Source organism: Prenolepis imparis, unplaced genomic scaffold (genome assembly GCF_030444845.1).
Source record: "Prenolepis imparis isolate NDT839.2.m4 unplaced genomic scaffold, iyPreImpa1.0 SCAF_6, whole genome shotgun sequence".
Lineage (NCBI taxonomy): Eukaryota > Metazoa > Arthropoda > Insecta > Hymenoptera > Formicidae > Prenolepis > Prenolepis imparis.
The window spans coordinates 12,301,294-12,319,059 of record NW_028141164.1 but is presented as its reverse complement, the minus strand read 5'-3'; the positions used below and the strand labels follow the sequence as shown (position 1 = coordinate 12,319,059).

At 38.7% G+C, this 17,766-nt stretch overlaps 2 protein-coding genes across 8 annotated transcripts in view; both read right to left on the bottom strand.

The window, feature by feature from the left end:
* Positions 1 to 498: 498 nt before the first annotated feature.
* LOC145937099 (uncharacterized) lies at positions 499 to 7,955 on the bottom strand. Of its 2 annotated transcripts, none has more exons than XM_083039955.1 (3): positions 6,649 to 7,955; positions 4,315 to 5,089; positions 499 to 4,041 (listed from the first exon to the last, which is right to left on the bottom strand). In XM_083039955.1, exons 2-3 carry the CDS (start codon positions 5,079 to 5,081, stop codon positions 3,189 to 3,191), a joined length of 1,620 nt encoding a protein of 539 aa, XP_082896081.1. In that variant the 5' UTR covers positions 5,082 to 5,089; positions 6,649 to 7,955; the 3' UTR covers positions 499 to 3,188. The 2 variants fall into 2 exon arrangements, with proteins under 2 accessions (XP_082896081.1, XP_082896082.1); XM_083039956.1 differs by lacking the exon at positions 6,649 to 7,955 and adding an exon at positions 6,195 to 6,586.
* Positions 7,956 to 15,223: 7,268 nt separating this feature from the next.
* LOC145937753 (gamma-2-syntrophin) overlaps positions 15,224 to 17,766 on the bottom strand; it is a 35,361-nt gene continuing 32,818 nt past the window's right edge. For all 6 annotated transcript variants that reach the window (XM_083041070.1, XM_083041071.1, XM_083041072.1 and 3 more), the window contains one exon: positions 15,224 to 17,251. In XM_083041070.1, coding sequence (XP_082897196.1) covers positions 17,200 to 17,251 — 52 coding nt within the window. In that variant the 3' untranslated portion in view covers positions 15,224 to 17,199. The remainder of the gene's footprint in view (positions 17,252 to 17,766) is intronic.

The window sequence follows — 17,766 nt, the reverse complement described above, 5'->3', positions numbered from 1 at the left end:
CTTTCTTGTGCTTAAATGATAACGCCTGATCGAGATCGCATAGTTTAATTTTTTATATCCCACATTGTTGTATAACCGACATCTGATAGTAACAATTTTCGATTGTAGCGTTCGTATAATTTATATAAAATATTTTTTTTAGACAGAAATAGGTTCACATGAATACGCAATCAAGTAAATGTAACAGCTAATCAAAGCTAGACGCATAATTAACCTTACATGATACCAAATGAGTACGTACATAACACAATACTCATAAGGTTCATATCTTTCGATCCTATTTCATTTTCTTTTTATTAATTTTGGACATCCTAAAGGCGCATACTATCGATTTTACATCGGTTAAACTGTTTAATATATAACATTAAATTATTAATTAAAATGTTATTAATACTTATTATATATAGTTTATAATATGTATATATATTATATATTTATATAATATATATTATATAAATATATAATATATATTATATATGATAAATATATATAATATTTTTTTATTATTAATATTTCAATATTATATAATTTCATTATTATATAAATAATTTAATTTATATAAATTATATAAATGATTAATTTATTAAATTTCGACATTTTTGTCAAAAAGCCATCGAGCTGTCTTTTTTTTCAGTCGAATCAATATCAAGTCGATGCGCGCTCTTATAATAACTCATAATAAACTTTTTAACGATCGACTAAACTATTAATCAACGAAAAGTCGATAGTATGCGCCTAGCTTAAAGCGGATGTTACAATTCACATATACATATAACTGTACAAAGCTGTAATAATAGTAGCAGTAGCACCGATAGATCTATGTCAGATCATAAAGTTACTTTGATAATTTTTATGTTTTGTTGTAACTCTTCGCTGTTTATTTTTTTTCACAGTGAGATTCATTCTTTTCATTCTTATTTATTTTCTCTTTATTACAGTAAATGTTTATGTGTCTCGAAATTTCTTTTTATTTATCTTTCAACCAGAAATCGAATATACAGAGCGAGTCTTTTGATTGATCTACCATTGAATTTACTTAGCTCTCTCTCATTGATAATGCGAACATTTTAGCGTTATATGCCAAATATTTATAAAAATCGAGATTCTTATCACAACATACTGTTTCGATTAAAATAAATTGAAGATAATCTTTAAATTTTTTTCAAAATAATTTTTTAAACAAACTCTAAAATTGAACAAATTACATTTTGTTTCATAATAATGCAAATTCGCATATATGTACATATATAACGAATATATAAAAATTTAATTTACAATTAGTTTAATCATTCATTTCTAATAAAATTTCGCCCAAAATAAAATATTATAAAAATAGCTGTTTTAAACTGTCATTATATATATATAAATTTTCAATGTTTGTGAAATATTATATAATAAAAGATAAAATATTGATATTTTTTCACAGTTATAAAAGTAGCCTATTCCAAGCATATAGAATGTGTCTCAATTTTGTAGCTAACTAAATTGCATTTCTTATTGCAACTCCTTTAATACGCAACGCATATTAAAATTATTCGAATATTCGAGCACATCGAAATTTAATTTAATCACAATGGTCGTTCTAAAAATGATAATCTATTTTGATGCATTCTCTCTCTCTCTCTCTCTCTCTCGATTAACAGTCACTCTTATACATGGTTTTGAGATTCAAAAGAATCTCGAACCTAAAGGAAAGTATACCTTTGTGTCGGCGCATAGGCTAAAAGGATCGCCTCTCTTTCTCTCTCTCTCTCTCTCTTTGCGGTCAGACGGTGTACACTTTGGTCCCGACAAAAGGACCATTAATGCTTCTTCCTCCCGCGGGGGCGGGACAAAGGGTACGAGCGGGTGAAGTGGGAGGACAGGGGGAAAAGATGGAAAAAAAAAATATTGGTGCCATTCGCAGTCTAGGGTCGGCGGAATATTTTTAGAAGGGAAAAAAGCGGGAGCGCACGCACACGCATATATATATATTATACATATATATATATACGTACAGTAGCGAGGAGCAGGTATTTCGCGCGCGAAAGAGGCAGACACAGAGAGGCAGGCAGGTACAAAAGCGCCGTATTGCACCTGCCACGGTGGCACCACCGGTTGTTACCCCGACCGCAAAATTTGCATTATCGCCCCCTTTTCCCCCCTCTCCCCCCATCCCTTTCCGTGGACTCGGCCGGGACAAAAGAGAGTGTTCCATAATCCGCAATGTTGGTCCGTATGATGTGGACTCCCTTTTTCCCTATGTTGCAACGCAATCGCGCAAATGCGGGAAGACGAACTGCAGTTTCGCTCGAGAAGCGACCGAGCAGACTTGCATTAAGGCCCAGAGAGAGGATGGATGCCACCTTTCCGGTTTTGCTCCAGCGTTCCGCGTCTTCCACCGGACGAGAAGGAGAAAATCTCTGGAACCGCTCTAAGGCACCATTTATTCGTTGATTTTTTTTTTTCTTTTTTTCCTTTGTACGCATGCGCGCGCTCTTATATAGAGTTTAGAAGTGTCGCCTACGGTAGTGGTCCCTGTATTCGTCTGTTTTTTTTTCTTTTTTTTTTTTTTTTTGGAAGAACGATCTCTCCGAAAGCTTCATGTATACCGGTGGCGATCTTGAGTAAGGCACGTTTTTTGGTATGCGTTTGTTTAACTGTCTCATTATCTAGGAAACTATTTCTCGATTAGCAAATCGTGTAACGTGAAGATAAAATTCCTCCAGCGTGGCTGATATATATTCGACGTAAAAAATGTTTTATATTCGAAATGAGAGAGGACCGAATGAATTTCTAGTCTAACAGAACTTTTTCTAGATAGCATTCTTTCTTAAAAAAAAAAATACAAAAACGCTTTCGAAGCTTTAGCTTTTCGCCACTCTCTCAAGTTTTCTTCCAAGTTATCCAAGTCTCTATACGCATGAAAAATATACGGCAGTAAAAAGTACGTAAACAATGCGCAGAATTTTCCGGCGAGCTTCGTCGAGCTACCTGAATGCGCATTTTTTCTACGTCTCCCCCAAAAATATCGTACGATCTTCGCAGAATGTTCAGAGAGAGGTCTCTCGTCTCTTTCGCAAAAAAAGATCCCTTATTAAGCTTCGCATAATCCTCTCACAGTACCTACGAGAAATCCCTGGGTTGCGAACGGTACATAACAATCAAAAGAAAAGAAACTACCTGCGGCAACGAGAAGAACGCATTCTCTATCGGCCCATTATGTCCGCGATAGTGAAGCCCTGACGAGCCGGGGCCGGTCTTGGGGGTGGCGGGGGTGGCTGAGGTGTCGGTGCTCTAGGAGGTCTGGCCACTTCCTTGTCGCGTTCCCTGTTGCGTTCTCTCTCCCTGCTCTGCTCCAGCTCGCGTTCCCGCTCGCGCTCGCGTTCCTGGAGCTCCAGCAGCACTCGGGAGGGACCCGGGGAGCTGATTCTACGTCGGTAGGAGGTCAGGACGAGCGGGGGTGGCGGCGGAAGAGCAGCTGGTGGATTCTGGGTGACTGACGCGCCGCTGGTGACCGTCGACGGCTTCGCCGTCGGCAGCAGGTCTCTTCTGATCTGAAGCTGGGGTCTCTGGGGCAGAGAAGACGCGGCAGCTGGTGCCGCAGACCCGGTCGACGGTGTCGCTGATCCCTGGGAGGGATATCCAGACGAGCTGGTGGACGCTGAAGGTGCCGCGGAGGATGTGGAGGACGTGGTAGAGGAAGAAGACGAGGGTCCAGGTTCGGGACAATCCTCTTCTGGACTGTCGTCGTCTCTCAGCGCTTCCTCTAGCGCCTCGGGCGGCACGTCACCCACCGCGTGTGTCAACGCGTGTCTTCGGAGGTCGCAGTTTCTGCGAAACACCTTGCCGCACGACGTGCACTCGTAAGGCTTGTGATCCGTGTGAGTTAGAAGGTGAGTCTTGAGGTTGCTGCGCTGATTGAAGCTGCGCGCGCAGACGGGGCACTTGTGCGGAGACTCCTCCATGTGCAGGATCTTGTGAACGGCTAGGGTGCGACTCTGGCAAAAACCCTTGCCGCATTCGTTGCATTTGAAGGGCTTCTCCTTACTGTGAATATACCTGAGGGCAACAAAAGGAAACAATAGTATTTTTTTTAAACCTCTTAGATATTTCAAAAATGTATACATGTCATAGATTTTATATTCCCTAACTATTTTTTGTATCTTTCTAATCTTTATGTAATCGCAGATACTTTTAATATAAAAATAAAATAAGATTAAAAAATTATAAATTAATAAATATACAATATTCTATCAATTTCTCACACTTTAATTTATACAATAATAAATTGCCTTTAAAGTTTAACAAAAAAAAAAAACATGCATCATATACCTGTGATCTCTGAGATGATCCTGCCTCCTAAAGGCCTTGCCGCAAATGTCGCAGGAATACGGTCTCTCGTCGGTGTGGGTTCTCTCGTGGATGAGAAGATTGTAGGATTTCGTGAATTGTCGACTACAGAATTTACAAATAAATTGCTTCTTCGGTCTGGACGCTCTACCGGGTGCTCGGAGTAGCCTCCGGTCGAGATGCTGATGAGCTAATGGACCACCCGGGGGATACAGAGCGGAACTGCCGGCAAAAGGACCGGCGAAGACCGGATAACCGGGAGGGGGTTCCAAGAGAGGGGGCGGTGGTAACAGAAGAGCTCTAGCCGCCAACTCCTTCCTCTTATCGGCCATCATGGCCATGATCTCGTAGCTCGAGGAGCTTTTCCTGGTCACCGACGAGTCGGGACCGACTTCGTGCTCCGAATTCGTCGACGACGAAGACGCGGGCGGCGGAGCAGATAGATGATGCATTTCACCTGGATACGGTGTGAGGTGCAATCTTGAAGGCACCACAGGCACGAAGGCCGACGACTCCCGGTGAGCATGGCCGAGACTGCTCACCAAGCTGTGACGATGATGGTGATAAGCGGCGAGTGTGCCAGTAGGGTCGAAGCCCCTCGAGGTCGACGCCGCGCCGGAACTGGAGGACGACGAGGCCGCGGAAGAGGGACCTGACCTTGGAGATGGTCCGAGGCCCAGGTCCCGACCTCTGCTCGTCTCCTCCGAAACCGTGGCCGAGGCCGACGTAACTACAATGTCGGTCGGCATGTCGATTGCTGAAAGATCAATGTATGCGTTAGTCTCATTGATGAAGAAATAAAAACAAGATCTAGAATTAATCATCATCTTTGCAGAATAAATATTCCTCGAGATATTAAGTTTTAATCGATTTAGGAGAATATTCAAGTAAATTAATAGACAAAAATGCCAAATAAATTGGCAAGAGCGCGCAATTGCAAGTATTTACTGCAATTAAATAATTTTTAAAAAGTTTTTAAATATACATTAAAAATTATTTTAATATATTAAATAAGTTTTGTTTAAAAAAATTAATTATTTAAAAAATGATGGATTTAATTTATTTATGGCTTAACAAAAAATTGAAAAAGATTCTTAAAAATGCTGAGTTTTTTTACATATATAAATTTTTTTTATAACAATTTTTCTAGTATGAAATTGAATAAAAATAAAAATCAAGATTGTACATACGACTATAGATTCAATATGTAGAAAATATTTTTCGAATTCTGAACCATGTGTTTTGACAGAGTCTTAGGCTGTTATAAATATTTTTCACATAAATCTTACGTGCACACACAATAGAATAATACACTCATCCATACCGAGTTTCAATTCGTATAAAAAAATTAAGACTGAGCAGGTAAAAAATATATTGCGTACAATCAATAAAAGCAATCAATTAAGAGTGCATCCATTTGAACAGTCTTTTTTTCTAAAATCATAAAAAGCTTTAGGAACCTTAGCTTTAGGAAAGAATGTTTTAGAAAACCTATTCGGTATGTAACTTGCCACAAAAAATGAACTTTTTTCGGACTCTCTCGAATCACCTAAAGTTGAGTAAAATAACAGATTTTTTTTTGTGAATGTGAGATCTAAAAAGGAAAATTCCAAAGTTTATAATGGCAGATTCAACGTGGCATCCACCGAGTAAACAATTTTTACAAAAAACACTTGGCATCTATATACGAATTTTTGGAGTAAATAAATAGTTCCCTCACAATACACGGCTTCTTAGAGTAAATAAATGATATACACGGCAACTTTGTTTGTTTGAAAAAAAAAAAAAAAAAAAAACAATCCTATGTAATTGATCGTGGATTTGACGTTTAATAGAGAACCACTGCGTGCCAACTCGCTCACCGCAAACTTTCGCAATCGCGTAGTAGTAGGAAATATGTGTATATGGACAAACGCGTTCACACAAGGAGGTCTTCTATCAATCACATTGTGCGTACCCGATTTACGCGATGAGGACCACGCGTACATTACACAGGTCTCTTTGAGAACGGGGGAGAGTGGAGGTAATTTAAATGATAATTCAATCGTAATCGCGGCCGTTCCAGTCTCACGACTCGACTCGGTGGCTGCATTTCACGAACATGAACTGGTTATCTCTCCGAGCCAACCGAGCACACCTGCCAACATGGCTTCCGCGGACCCAGCGGTCACGGCTAGTCCCAGCAGCCATGTTGGAATCGCGAATGTAGGGACGCAACGAGGCACGTAGGATTGTCCCGCTCCGGAAACTTCTCGACTAAGAACTCCTAGATTCTATCCTAGAGTCTTCCTGCGTCTATTTCTCTCGCACTCTCACCTGGAGGTTGTTGATGAGGAAACCAGGGTCCGGGTCTCCCTTTCAGTCACTTCCAAACCACCGATGCATCTCCTCCTCCGTCTGAAATCCTTCTTTGGCCGATGATCCGATGACTCGCGGTAGCATCCGAGACTCAACAACAACCTGGTCGTATCTTCTGACGTATCCACTTTCGTTCTATCTCTCTCGCGTAAACACACACGCACAGATCGCTCGAGCAGGGTATTCCCACTTCGTCGCACTTTCGATCTCCTGGGATTTCACCCGGAGTCCTGGTCTCTGCCCAAGGTCGGTTCTCCAGAAGCTGGCTGATCGGAGGCAGAAGAATCTCGCTCGCGCGCGACGCTCTTTCCCGCGAGAGAGAACTGCGTGTTGGACGCCGCCAGGTAGGCTTCGCCGCGGCTTCGCACACCCACGCAGGTGAGACTTACACGCACGGGACACACACGGGCACACACACACGCGCCAGGCTCAGACTCGCCTGGGAGTCTTTCCGTTTGGCTGCCGCTAGTAGCGCTAGTAGCCGTTGGATGCTGCGGCCGCAAGACTCTCTGTGCCTCAACTCTAGAGCTCTCCTCCTCCTCTGCTTCTCGCCTTTGGCGAGAGGGAGACGGATGCCTGGTCGGCGCGCGGCTGTCAGAGCGAGACAGCTGATCCGGGGATGAGGGCGGAGGTTCGCCGGTATTCCTATCTACCCGGTGGGACTATGAAGCGAGGCAGGCGAGGCAGGCAGGTTGAACAGGCAGGAGGTTTTAGGGTAGGGACGTGGTATGAGGAGCAGGTGCGTAAATGTGAATCCGGGCACCTTCTCCTTCCACCTTCTTCCTCTCTGTCTCTCTTTCCGTTCTCTTTCCTTTTCTCTTCTTCTCTTCCTCTTCCGAGGACCTGGTCTCTCTCTCTGGTACCCAGCTACCGTACGGAATTTCCTTCACCTTGCGTGTATTCAATGTTCAGGCCTGACGATGGTAGATTCGCCTGCGAGATACGGAGAGATAGTTCCGGTAGTTGGAAACTTGAAAGCTATAGGGACGCAGATGCGTCGCATCAGCGATCTTTCGCACTCTTCCCACGTCCGACGAACGTTTTATGCGCGTTCCACTCGCGTTCGTAAAACGTCGAAGCTGATCGCCACAGGAATTCATCCCCCGACGATCAGGTAGCCAGGTTTTTTTGCACGCGGCTGGATTAGCAGGACCTAGTCGCTTCCGTCACCGCGTCTGTCAGGTAGGTAGATGGAAAAAAACTGCGAGGCAGGTTGTATAAACGCACCTGTAGGAAACCCGCGCCACGCCGGCACTGACGAAGGAGATCGGTCTTTGGTGGGCGAAGGAAAGGGGCGAGGGAGGGATGAGAGGGGAGCGTTGTGGTCCGTCTACCCCGCCAGCCAGAGGCAGTCGGAGAGATCGAGTCTCGGTCCTCTCTCTCTCCTTCTACCTTCTCTCTGTCGATCTCTTCCTCTTGGTCGCTCTTCCGTCTCGCTTCCACCTTATCCCTGGTCCCTTCGACATCCCCGCCGCTCGTCTCCCGCTGTCCTTCGGCGCGCGTTTCCCTTTTTTTTTTTTCTTCTCCCTTTCCTCGTCTCTCTCTCTAGCAGCAGCCAGCAGCCGCCGCCGCCGACGCCCAGCCGGTTTTACACCGGCAAATCGATTCAACCTTACGTACGTCTCGCCGGAGCTGGAGCGAGCGAGCGAGCGGTTCTAGTTCACGGATTCCGGAATTTGCTCCAGTTGGATAGAATAAGCGCCGCGATTGTTCGTCGCTGGATGAGTAGTAGTCGCCGATATATGCGCGCGAGGAGTATCTGAATGGCCCTCTTTTCCGGCCGGTTTAACCCGACCATTTTTACGTACATTGAGTAATGGAAATGGTTTTAGATACAGAGGAGCAAGAGGAGGAGGAGAGAGAAACACGGGGCAACCACTTATAGCGATTGGCTTTCGATTTAGTTCAGCGAGGCTATCATTTTGTTCTTGTCAGGCGACATACAGGCCGCTCTAAATGCTCATAAAGACTTTTTGCAGCCGAGCTAAACGCGGATTTTTATTTTTATTTATCCGCAATAGATCGTCAAAGCACAGCAGTTTATTAAATACAAAAACTCATATAGGTATAGTGTACGAGTTTCATATTTTTTACATACACTTATATTTTAATTTTTTTATTGAGATAGTAAATATTTACGTTATATATATAAGGTAAAATATTAAAATATTAAAATATAATTCAAAATTAAAATTATCTACATGTTTATTTTTGCTTGATTTATCTTCAAAATACATCTAAATTTATTATCACCACAAATGTGATTTTAAATACATATGTATAACAGAAATATTATATATTAAATATTATATATAAATATTAAATATAAGTGTTTACGAATCTTCGTGTGATGACAATAAAGTTAGATATATTTTAAAGATAAAATGCACACGTGGATAATTTTATTTCGAATTAATTATTCTTCAAATGTTTCCAATACAGATTTTATATTCTGAAAATAAATTTTACAATAGATAAAACTTATAGAGTTAATTTTTTGGTAAAATCACCTTCGCGAGCAAATTCAAGAGGCGAATTATAATCGATCGATCGATCCATCGCGGATATCAGATGGAATGTTTCTCGAGTAATGTTGCCCGACCGACAAGTAATCGATTAAAAATATTTCCTTGCAGCCTTTCATTCTTTCGGACACATTGATGGTATAGTAACGCCTCACATAATAACGCCTACAATAAGGGATAACAGATATACAGTGTGATTATTCATTGATAAAAGAAGAGAGCAATGTTTGCTGCCAAAATATGCATAATGATATTGTATACATAGTTTAATATTATCGTTTGTTTACTATGTGTCTATATGAATACGTGTATCAAGCAAATCATAACTCTTCATTTTTTCTAGCATTGCACTTTATAAGAATTAAATGTCTTTTAAATAGAAACAATGTTAATCTGAAATAAAAAAAATAAAGAATTTATACAAGGTTTGATTTTTTCTTTATTTCGATAATTACTTGGTAACTATTATAATATTGTTTTGAAATTCCTCCATACGCTATATCGAAATCATATAAATGTATTTTTAAATGGAAAAAATGTTAATTAATTGAAATAAAAATAAAATTTACACAAGGTTTTTTTCCTTTTATTTTGATAATTAATATTACTTTGAAATCCCTTCGTACACTGTATCGAAATCATATAAATGCATTTTTAAGTAAAAAAAATATTAATTAATTGAAATAAAAATAAAATTTACACAAAGTTTTTTTCTTTCTATTTCGATAACTATAGTAAAATTAATATCACTTTGAAATCCGTTCGCACTATATCGAAATTATATTCAAATCTCCATTACACGAATGCGAAGTCGCATATCGCAAATCTAAACACGTGTGCAACAACGTCGGGGATAAAAGGCCGCGGCGAACGAAAGTATTAGCCAGCTTGGGAATGCTTGGTGAACATGTCTCCGTAATTACATATAGTTTTTTTTTTCTCTCGTACAATTTTGCAAGCGCGATATCCGCGTCGCGTAAAGACCGGTGAACGGCATCAGAGTTTCTCCAATTTTCATCGACGTCTTTTATTATTAAAACATCCGCATTTTTTATCCTATAGAGATATTTGAAAAAAAAAAATATGTTATACATATATACTTTATAAAATTTGCGTGTCTCGTGAAATGTGTGCGAGTCTACTTTGCAGAAAGCCCATTTAAGGGGGGCAGAGGGGGGACTGGATTTAAGCTACCAAGGCGCGACGTCGAAACGAGCGCTTATGGAAATTGATAGAGCGCGTATTTCTCTTTACATACGCCAATATCAGCTATTCGGAGTCGATTTAGCTGCTCGCTCTCTTTTCTCGCGGGAGTCGAGACATAGTTGACGCTAAAAGAGCCCGGCCTTCTCTTTCGTCGTTGTCGGACGATCCTCAAACGATCTTCATTTCGTGAATTCATTTCGCGACTTGTTTTGCTCCTCGGTACTTGAAAGGGGACAAAGAGACCCGTGGAACGTTGACGAATCGGCCGGCATCAACGCGTAACGGTATATACACGATGATGACGTACATCATCTCTTTTTCCTAAAAGGTCGGGATGCCAAGTACAAGGCCACCTCGACTATCCTTTCGCGTGAGAAAAAATTTACGCTTCAATGGGAGAGACTCTATATTTACATAGCATTAGCCTTTTGTAGCGGAATGCAACGTGTGTGAATGGCATCTCGTCGCGACGTCATTGTTTTGGCTTTCCGATTGATAGCTCGCTCTCTCTTTCTTTTTCGCGATTTTATTAGCAACCACGTATGCTAATTAGCGGCTCGTAGTCAGCGTGAAAACAAAAGCTCGTTCAACATTAAATTCCAGAAGTCGCAAGAAATTTACGTAGGGGATTAGATCATACAACATACAACTTGTCTTTATCTTTGCTTTCAAATTTTTTATTTAATTATTTTATTTTAGATAGTTTTAGATAGTTTTATTTTAATTATTTCGTTTTACAGTATTTTAATAAATCTATTTGGGCGTTAATTACTGCGCTGGATCTTACTGTCTTTTTTCCCCCTATTTAATTGTCATTATAAGAAACCTTATATAATTAATTTAGTATTTTGATTTTATTCAGTTGCTAAAAAATTTTGCTTCCTTATTTAAAACTCAGATTTAGAATAACTAATCTGTCAACAATTTACTATGTAAATTCAAATGTTACTTATGTGATCTGTAGAAATATTTTTAGTTATATATACATAAAGGGAAGTCATTGGTGAATTTTAAACGAGTTATATAAAAAGACAAGCTTGTAATTCAAAATCTAATTAATCGGTGTAAAACAAAAGCTCGTTCAACATTAAATTCCAGAAGTCGCAATAAATTTACGCAGGTCAGACCTGGTGATCATACAACTTGTTTTACTCTACCTTTGCTTTCAAATTTTTAATTTAGTTTGCTCGACAATTTCTCGCTTCCTTATTTAAAATTCAGATTTAGAATAACTTGTCTGCCAATAACTTACCATGTAAATTCAAATTTTCATTCTATGACGATATTTTACATATGTGGAATGTTACTTTATGATCTGTCGAAATTTGTCGAAACGTTTTTAGTTATACATATATGTATGTACATATAAAGAGGAGGTCATTACTGATTTTTAAACAAGTTTCATAAGAAATACAAGCTAGTAATTCTAAGGCCGATTAATTTTAATGATATCTATATAATAATGACACAATATGACATTTTTAATAATTTTACGATGTGTGTCTAACTCGAAAAACTCTTCTTTTGATTCAATATAATAAATTTATCATTTTACTTTAATATATAGACTAATGTACCCCATAAATAACTATAATCTGTATAGATTCATGAGATTAGAGAATAGTGAAAAAATTCGCGCTTTTGTAGATGAAAAGCCATTACTCTTAAATAAATTCCGCCATTATTTATTCTCTCTAGGAGTTTAGACTATAATCTCTAATTCGAAGAGAGAAAATACAATGTGGGCAAAAATGCGCTACGTCATACAAAAACAAAATATCCGTACGGTGGACTTGGTCTTCAACATTTGTAACACGATTGCGAGCGTAAAGCGTAGCTGATGATCGCGATGTCCGATGCGTGTCGCGAGAGTTCCTTCACCGCAACCCGTTAAACTTCGTCTGAAGACAGAGACAGAGAGAGAAAGAAAGAGAGATAGCAAGAGAGAGAGAGAGAGAGAGAAGGTTATCCGGCAGCCTAATATAAAATTAAAAGAGCTCTTTATACGTATGTCGCGAGCATGGAATATCACGGTTATAGCTCTCTTCTTTCTCTTTCTCTCTCTCTTATTCGCTCTTACACGAGTACCCGAAGACGTTGTTACGGCGTGCAACTGCCTCTCTCACGTCGTTTTGTTCACTGAACTAGTTCCCTCTCCTCTCACCCCGTCGATTCATTCCCCCGTCACTGCCAAGAGCTCACAATCTTGCTGCCGCCACCATCGCCATCACTACCACCATGACAGCGAGAGATGCCCACAGCAACGTCATGGAGATCACCATCGCGCCGGGAGACAAAACGAGAAGAGACTGGAAGGAAGAGAAAGACAGAGATATAGAGAGAGAGAGAAAGAGACGACGAGAGCGTTTAAGTGAGGATTCCACCGAATCCGTCGAATCACCATAGAATTTCGAAGCTGAGGAGAGGGATATGCATGAAGCTCTCTCTCCTCTCTAAATAATACAGAGTATTCCGGTGATTTCTCTCTTCATTGCGTTATTACGTCTGTCGCGGAGGAAGAAGAAGAAGAGAGCCCGTGGAAATTCCACCTTGAAGAGACGCGGCAGGGCTCTCAGCCCAAGAGAAGAGAAAGCCGAAGAGAGAAAAGGAGAGGGAGAGCAAGAAAGAGAGAGAAGGAGATGCTACGGCTCGCTCAGCCTCCAAGAGAGGGTACACTCTACGAAGGAAGACGGGGGGGACCGGACCGCATACCTACACGACGCGTAATGAGAACATACCAGGATCGTTCGGCCTGCTATCTGCTATCAAACGGATACCAGGGGCCCGCAGCCGCGGACGAAGCGGGCAACGCGCCCGCCCCCCGGGGCAGGGGGCTCCCCCGAATTTATCTTGCGCGCGCCACGTTGCCCTGAAAAATTCTCCCTCCCTCTCTCTCTCTCTCTCTCTCTCGCGATATTTCATTGCGATCATCGTAATTGAGATCTTCCTGTGGCTTTTCAGCTATTCGTTCGGTTAACGCCGTACGGATATATCGTGCATCGCGATCGATCGTGCCCTTCGATCGCGTCGAGTCTTAATCATCATTCCCGGACGATGATTCTCTCGCCGCGGAGGGCTCGAGATGCGAAAAGCAGAGACCGTCCGTTTTGTTTCGCTACATTTTGATTAAGAATACAGATTGATGAAAAAGGAAAGAAAAATATACGGGAAAGAGAATAAATATATCTCTTTCGGAGCCCCCCTTTTTCGATTCTGAATTTCCCGAATTTCAAAATGTTCCATTTACGTCACAATTTCGAGAAATGTGGTTAGAGTTGTAAAAATCATTTTTTTTTGCAGCTATTTTAATGTGTTATAATTTTTTCACATAAAATGTGAAATTTCAGGGTGTATCCGGGAAAAATCTTGAAAACCTGGTATTCTCAGGGAATTTTGTTTTACCTTGAAAAATCAGGGAATTCTCGTGGAATTTGATTGGGATTTAGGGAATTTTTTTAAAAAATTGCCTCTTTCATAATTTTACTCTTATTTAGCATTTAAGAAACATGTCTAACATCTTTGCAATATTAAAATTTTTTTTAAATGTGATTTTTTAAATTCAAGATCTATTTTTTAAGATATCAAGATCTTATGTAAGTTTTATAGAAAATTATTCAATTTTTTTTAATAGATAATATTTAAATAAATTAGTACTCCTTATTTATTCAATAAATAAATAAATCATAATTTAATAAATAATTTATTTAAATAAATTAGCATTCCTTAAGACATTTATACTCAATTATTTTTTGTTTTATATATTTATCTTATATTTTTAGTGTTTAGATATAATGATATATCGCACTTATTGTCCACATTAATTTATATTAATTTATGTCCAAATTAATTAATTAATAAATCAATATTAAATGCTAGAAAAACTGCACTCTTGATAACTTTGGAATCGTATGAATAGAAAACATTATACAGAAAGCGCACGCAGCAAAGAAACTTATTTTAAAAAGCTGCATCTAAAAATTTTCTTATTTTGCTTGGAATTTTAAACGAAAATATCTGGAAGATCAGGGAATCCTCAGGGAAATTTTTTACAAAATTTGAGTAGACACCCTGAATTAATAATTTTTTAATGTATTTTAATTTTTTATCACGTGACGTGTTAAAGAGAAGCTTACGATAAAAGAATATAATTTATATTACTTTCAATCTTTAAAATAAATTTTTGCTCATTAATAAAATATTTATGATTAAATAAGTGTAATAAATAATTCACACAAAATGTCAAAACAATGTAATTTTTAATATCGTCATATGACATTTAATCTATTGATACGAGCTAGGAAAGTAGACTCAAAATCGATATCGATATCGATTTTCAATAAAAGTGGGTAAATGACACATACGTTTCGTATCGGAAAATTATATTAAACTTTCTATTTTATTATTCGAAATTTTTTGAGCGGTTGACCAGGCTCTTTTCGATTTACATAATCTTTTTTTTTTCTGTAAACGTATCGTTCTCCGATAAACCCTGGCCGACGCGCCGACCATGAAACAATGTATGCACTTTGTAGCGACGATATCGTCGGTATATATGCCTTGTTCTTCGCGCCTGCATCTTCTTCCAGTGTTTCTCTCTTCGTGTCGTCGTGTGTCGTCTGATCTCGTTTCCTTAATCTCTCGTCTATTGTTCTCTTCCCGCACCATATGGGGATTGACACTTCGAGAATCCCGCATCATCACATACAGCTGTCATTTTACTGTCAACTAGTTCTCGAGAATTTTCTCTTTATCGATCGACGCGAATAAAACGCAATACAAGGCTAAGAAAAACGTGTCTAAAATAAGAAGAAATAAGTTTAATAATTTTGTACTATTATATACATATTATATATTCTGAAGAAAGTTTTTTAAAAATAAAGATATTAAAAATGTTATAGGGGGTGCCTCTTTGAATCGTCGGTACATATTTTAATAAATTGCTTAAATCATTTGTGACTTGACTTTTAAAAAAAAAACGTGAAGCTGCTATTTTGTTCACTTTCGATTTTTTGCAACATGAAATAAAATTGCCTTTAAAAATTTTTTATTTCTTCAAAGGAAGTTTAGAACAAACTTAAAAATAAAAGTTTCTCTTTAAATTAATATAATATATATATATATAATTACATATATATAAGTTGTATTTATTATATTAATAATTATATATATTATATACTTAAATTATATATAAATTATATTAATAATTATATATATTATATATGTATATGAATTATATACATAATAATAATAATAGCTATTAGAAGACATATTAACGGATCCATCGCGTGTCTCTCGTCAACTCGAATTTTATTATGCATAAAATGTGTACCGGCAATTCTGGGACACCCTGTATATACCGGTAGGAGCGAACAGGATCGATCTGAACCCGATGTGCCAGTGTGTAGGGTCATCTTCTCGTTAAAATGTATATACGCTCATCTCCTCTCGCGCTTCCTCTCTACGCGCGATTTTCTGACAGCGAGATGTGCACACGTTCGATTTTTATTTCCACATATATCGCACACACGCGAATAAACGCATGAGAATAATATTCTCCGATTATTTCGTTTCTCTCTTCAATTTAATTTCCATTAAATCTCCTCTCCCCTCGCGGAGTGTTTTATTTTATTTTATTTTATTTCTTTTCGATTGTTACAAGTATGTATATCGGCGTCGTTGGTAAGAATTAACGTTACATATATAATTAATGGCAATTCCATAACATGCACGTACGCATAACTATCGCATAACTGCGCATGCACATACGCGTGTCTGGCGAAAGGTTTTTAAACTACTTTTTTCTCCTACCGATCTTTCGCGCTGTTTTATACAATTTTATTGAACGTTCGAGAATTCGTTCGCTTTCGTCTCGTTCTTAAAAAGAGATTTTTTTTTTTTTTTCTTATTTATTCCCTCCTCGCAGCTGTAGAATTAGCTTTATGTGCGTATAGAGTTTCAGCGACAAACACAACCGTGAAGGGTCCTCGTTTTTCGCAGACATATCAGGGAATCGTCGAATGGGTCTCGTTATTACAAAACTCTTGGGAGATTCGATTTTTTATAGTAATGTTTTTCTTTTTTTTTCCTACACGTTTTGATTCGAATTCAGCGAAGCGCCATATCCAACGATGACATGTACAATGTGGACAGGATGTAGGATTAAATGGGAAAAGCTCGATGAGAGTATAAAAAAAAAAGAAAGTCTAATCCTGAAATCTCGAAATCGGTATAACTTTTCGACAAGATTGGATTCCGATGGTGCACAGAGTCATTTATTCGCGACGAAAAAATGCGATTGTTCTCTAGGGTAAACTATATATCTCTTTCCATCTCTGTAGCATCGAAAACCGAACCCGCTGCTCAGGATTATATCGACTTTAGCTCCCGATGGAATTGCATTACTGCTGATAAACAATTCCGATGATAAGCAACGATGACGAGCTGATCGCGCAGAAAATGGAACACAAAAGTTGCCGAGTTTGTTTGCCTTAGCGTTGACTTTTATTCGAACAACTTCACGTAGACGTCACTGTTAATCAGCAGTTACAATGATGATCGGTGACACGATGATGAGATTCAATAATGTCGTTGAAATGAAGATCTTGGCGAAATACCCAAGCGTATTTGTGTGTGTGTGTATCTGTGTATTTGTGGTGATCGTCGCGGCTGATTCGCGACGTGTTTTTTAGGAACCGGAAACGGGAACGGACGAGGATTTCCTTGGACGATCTTCGCTACTGCGACTCGTTGGATTCGTCGTAGGGCGGATTGTTTCGCATCAACCTATTTTTATCCATCGATCAATCGAATACTCGAGGGCAGCCAACCATCTGAAATGACAGCGAAATTATTATTCGCGTACAATTCGGCGACGAAGGGGTGGGAAATGATATTACACAAAATTTACATAGATTAAACACAACCCAATTCTACGTGTGAAAAAAAGGATTATGTGTGCGTTACGTTTTGCATATGTATAAAGAAATAACAGGACCTGTCTTCTCTAAGTTTGTAAAAACATTCGCTGAGAATTCAGATATTTTTTAAAAATTATGTCTCATTATAATAATAATATTGTTATATTATAAATGAGATAAATTTATAGCAATATATTTTGTTAAAGAAATGTTTAAGTTCGAATAACAATTTTGTTCATTTTTTGGTAAATTTATCACATTTTAAGAATTAAAAAGTAAGTAATTCTGAATTTTTTAATACTAGGTATATTGATTTCTTTTCAGATATACACATGTATGTACATATATATATGTATATATGTGGATGTGACTGCTCCCAAAAATAACAATATAAAATAAATAAAACAAATTTTAAAAGCTATGTCTTG

Coding starts and splice junctions, on each gene's coding strand:
- LOC145937099 (XM_083039955.1), bottom strand. CDS start 5,081: ATGCCGACCGACATTGTAGTTACGTCGGCCTCGGCCACGGTTTCGGAG. Junction 4,042..4,314: donor GATCATCTCAGAGATCACAG/GTATATGATGCA, acceptor TGTTGCCCTCAG/GTATATTCACAGTAAGGAGA.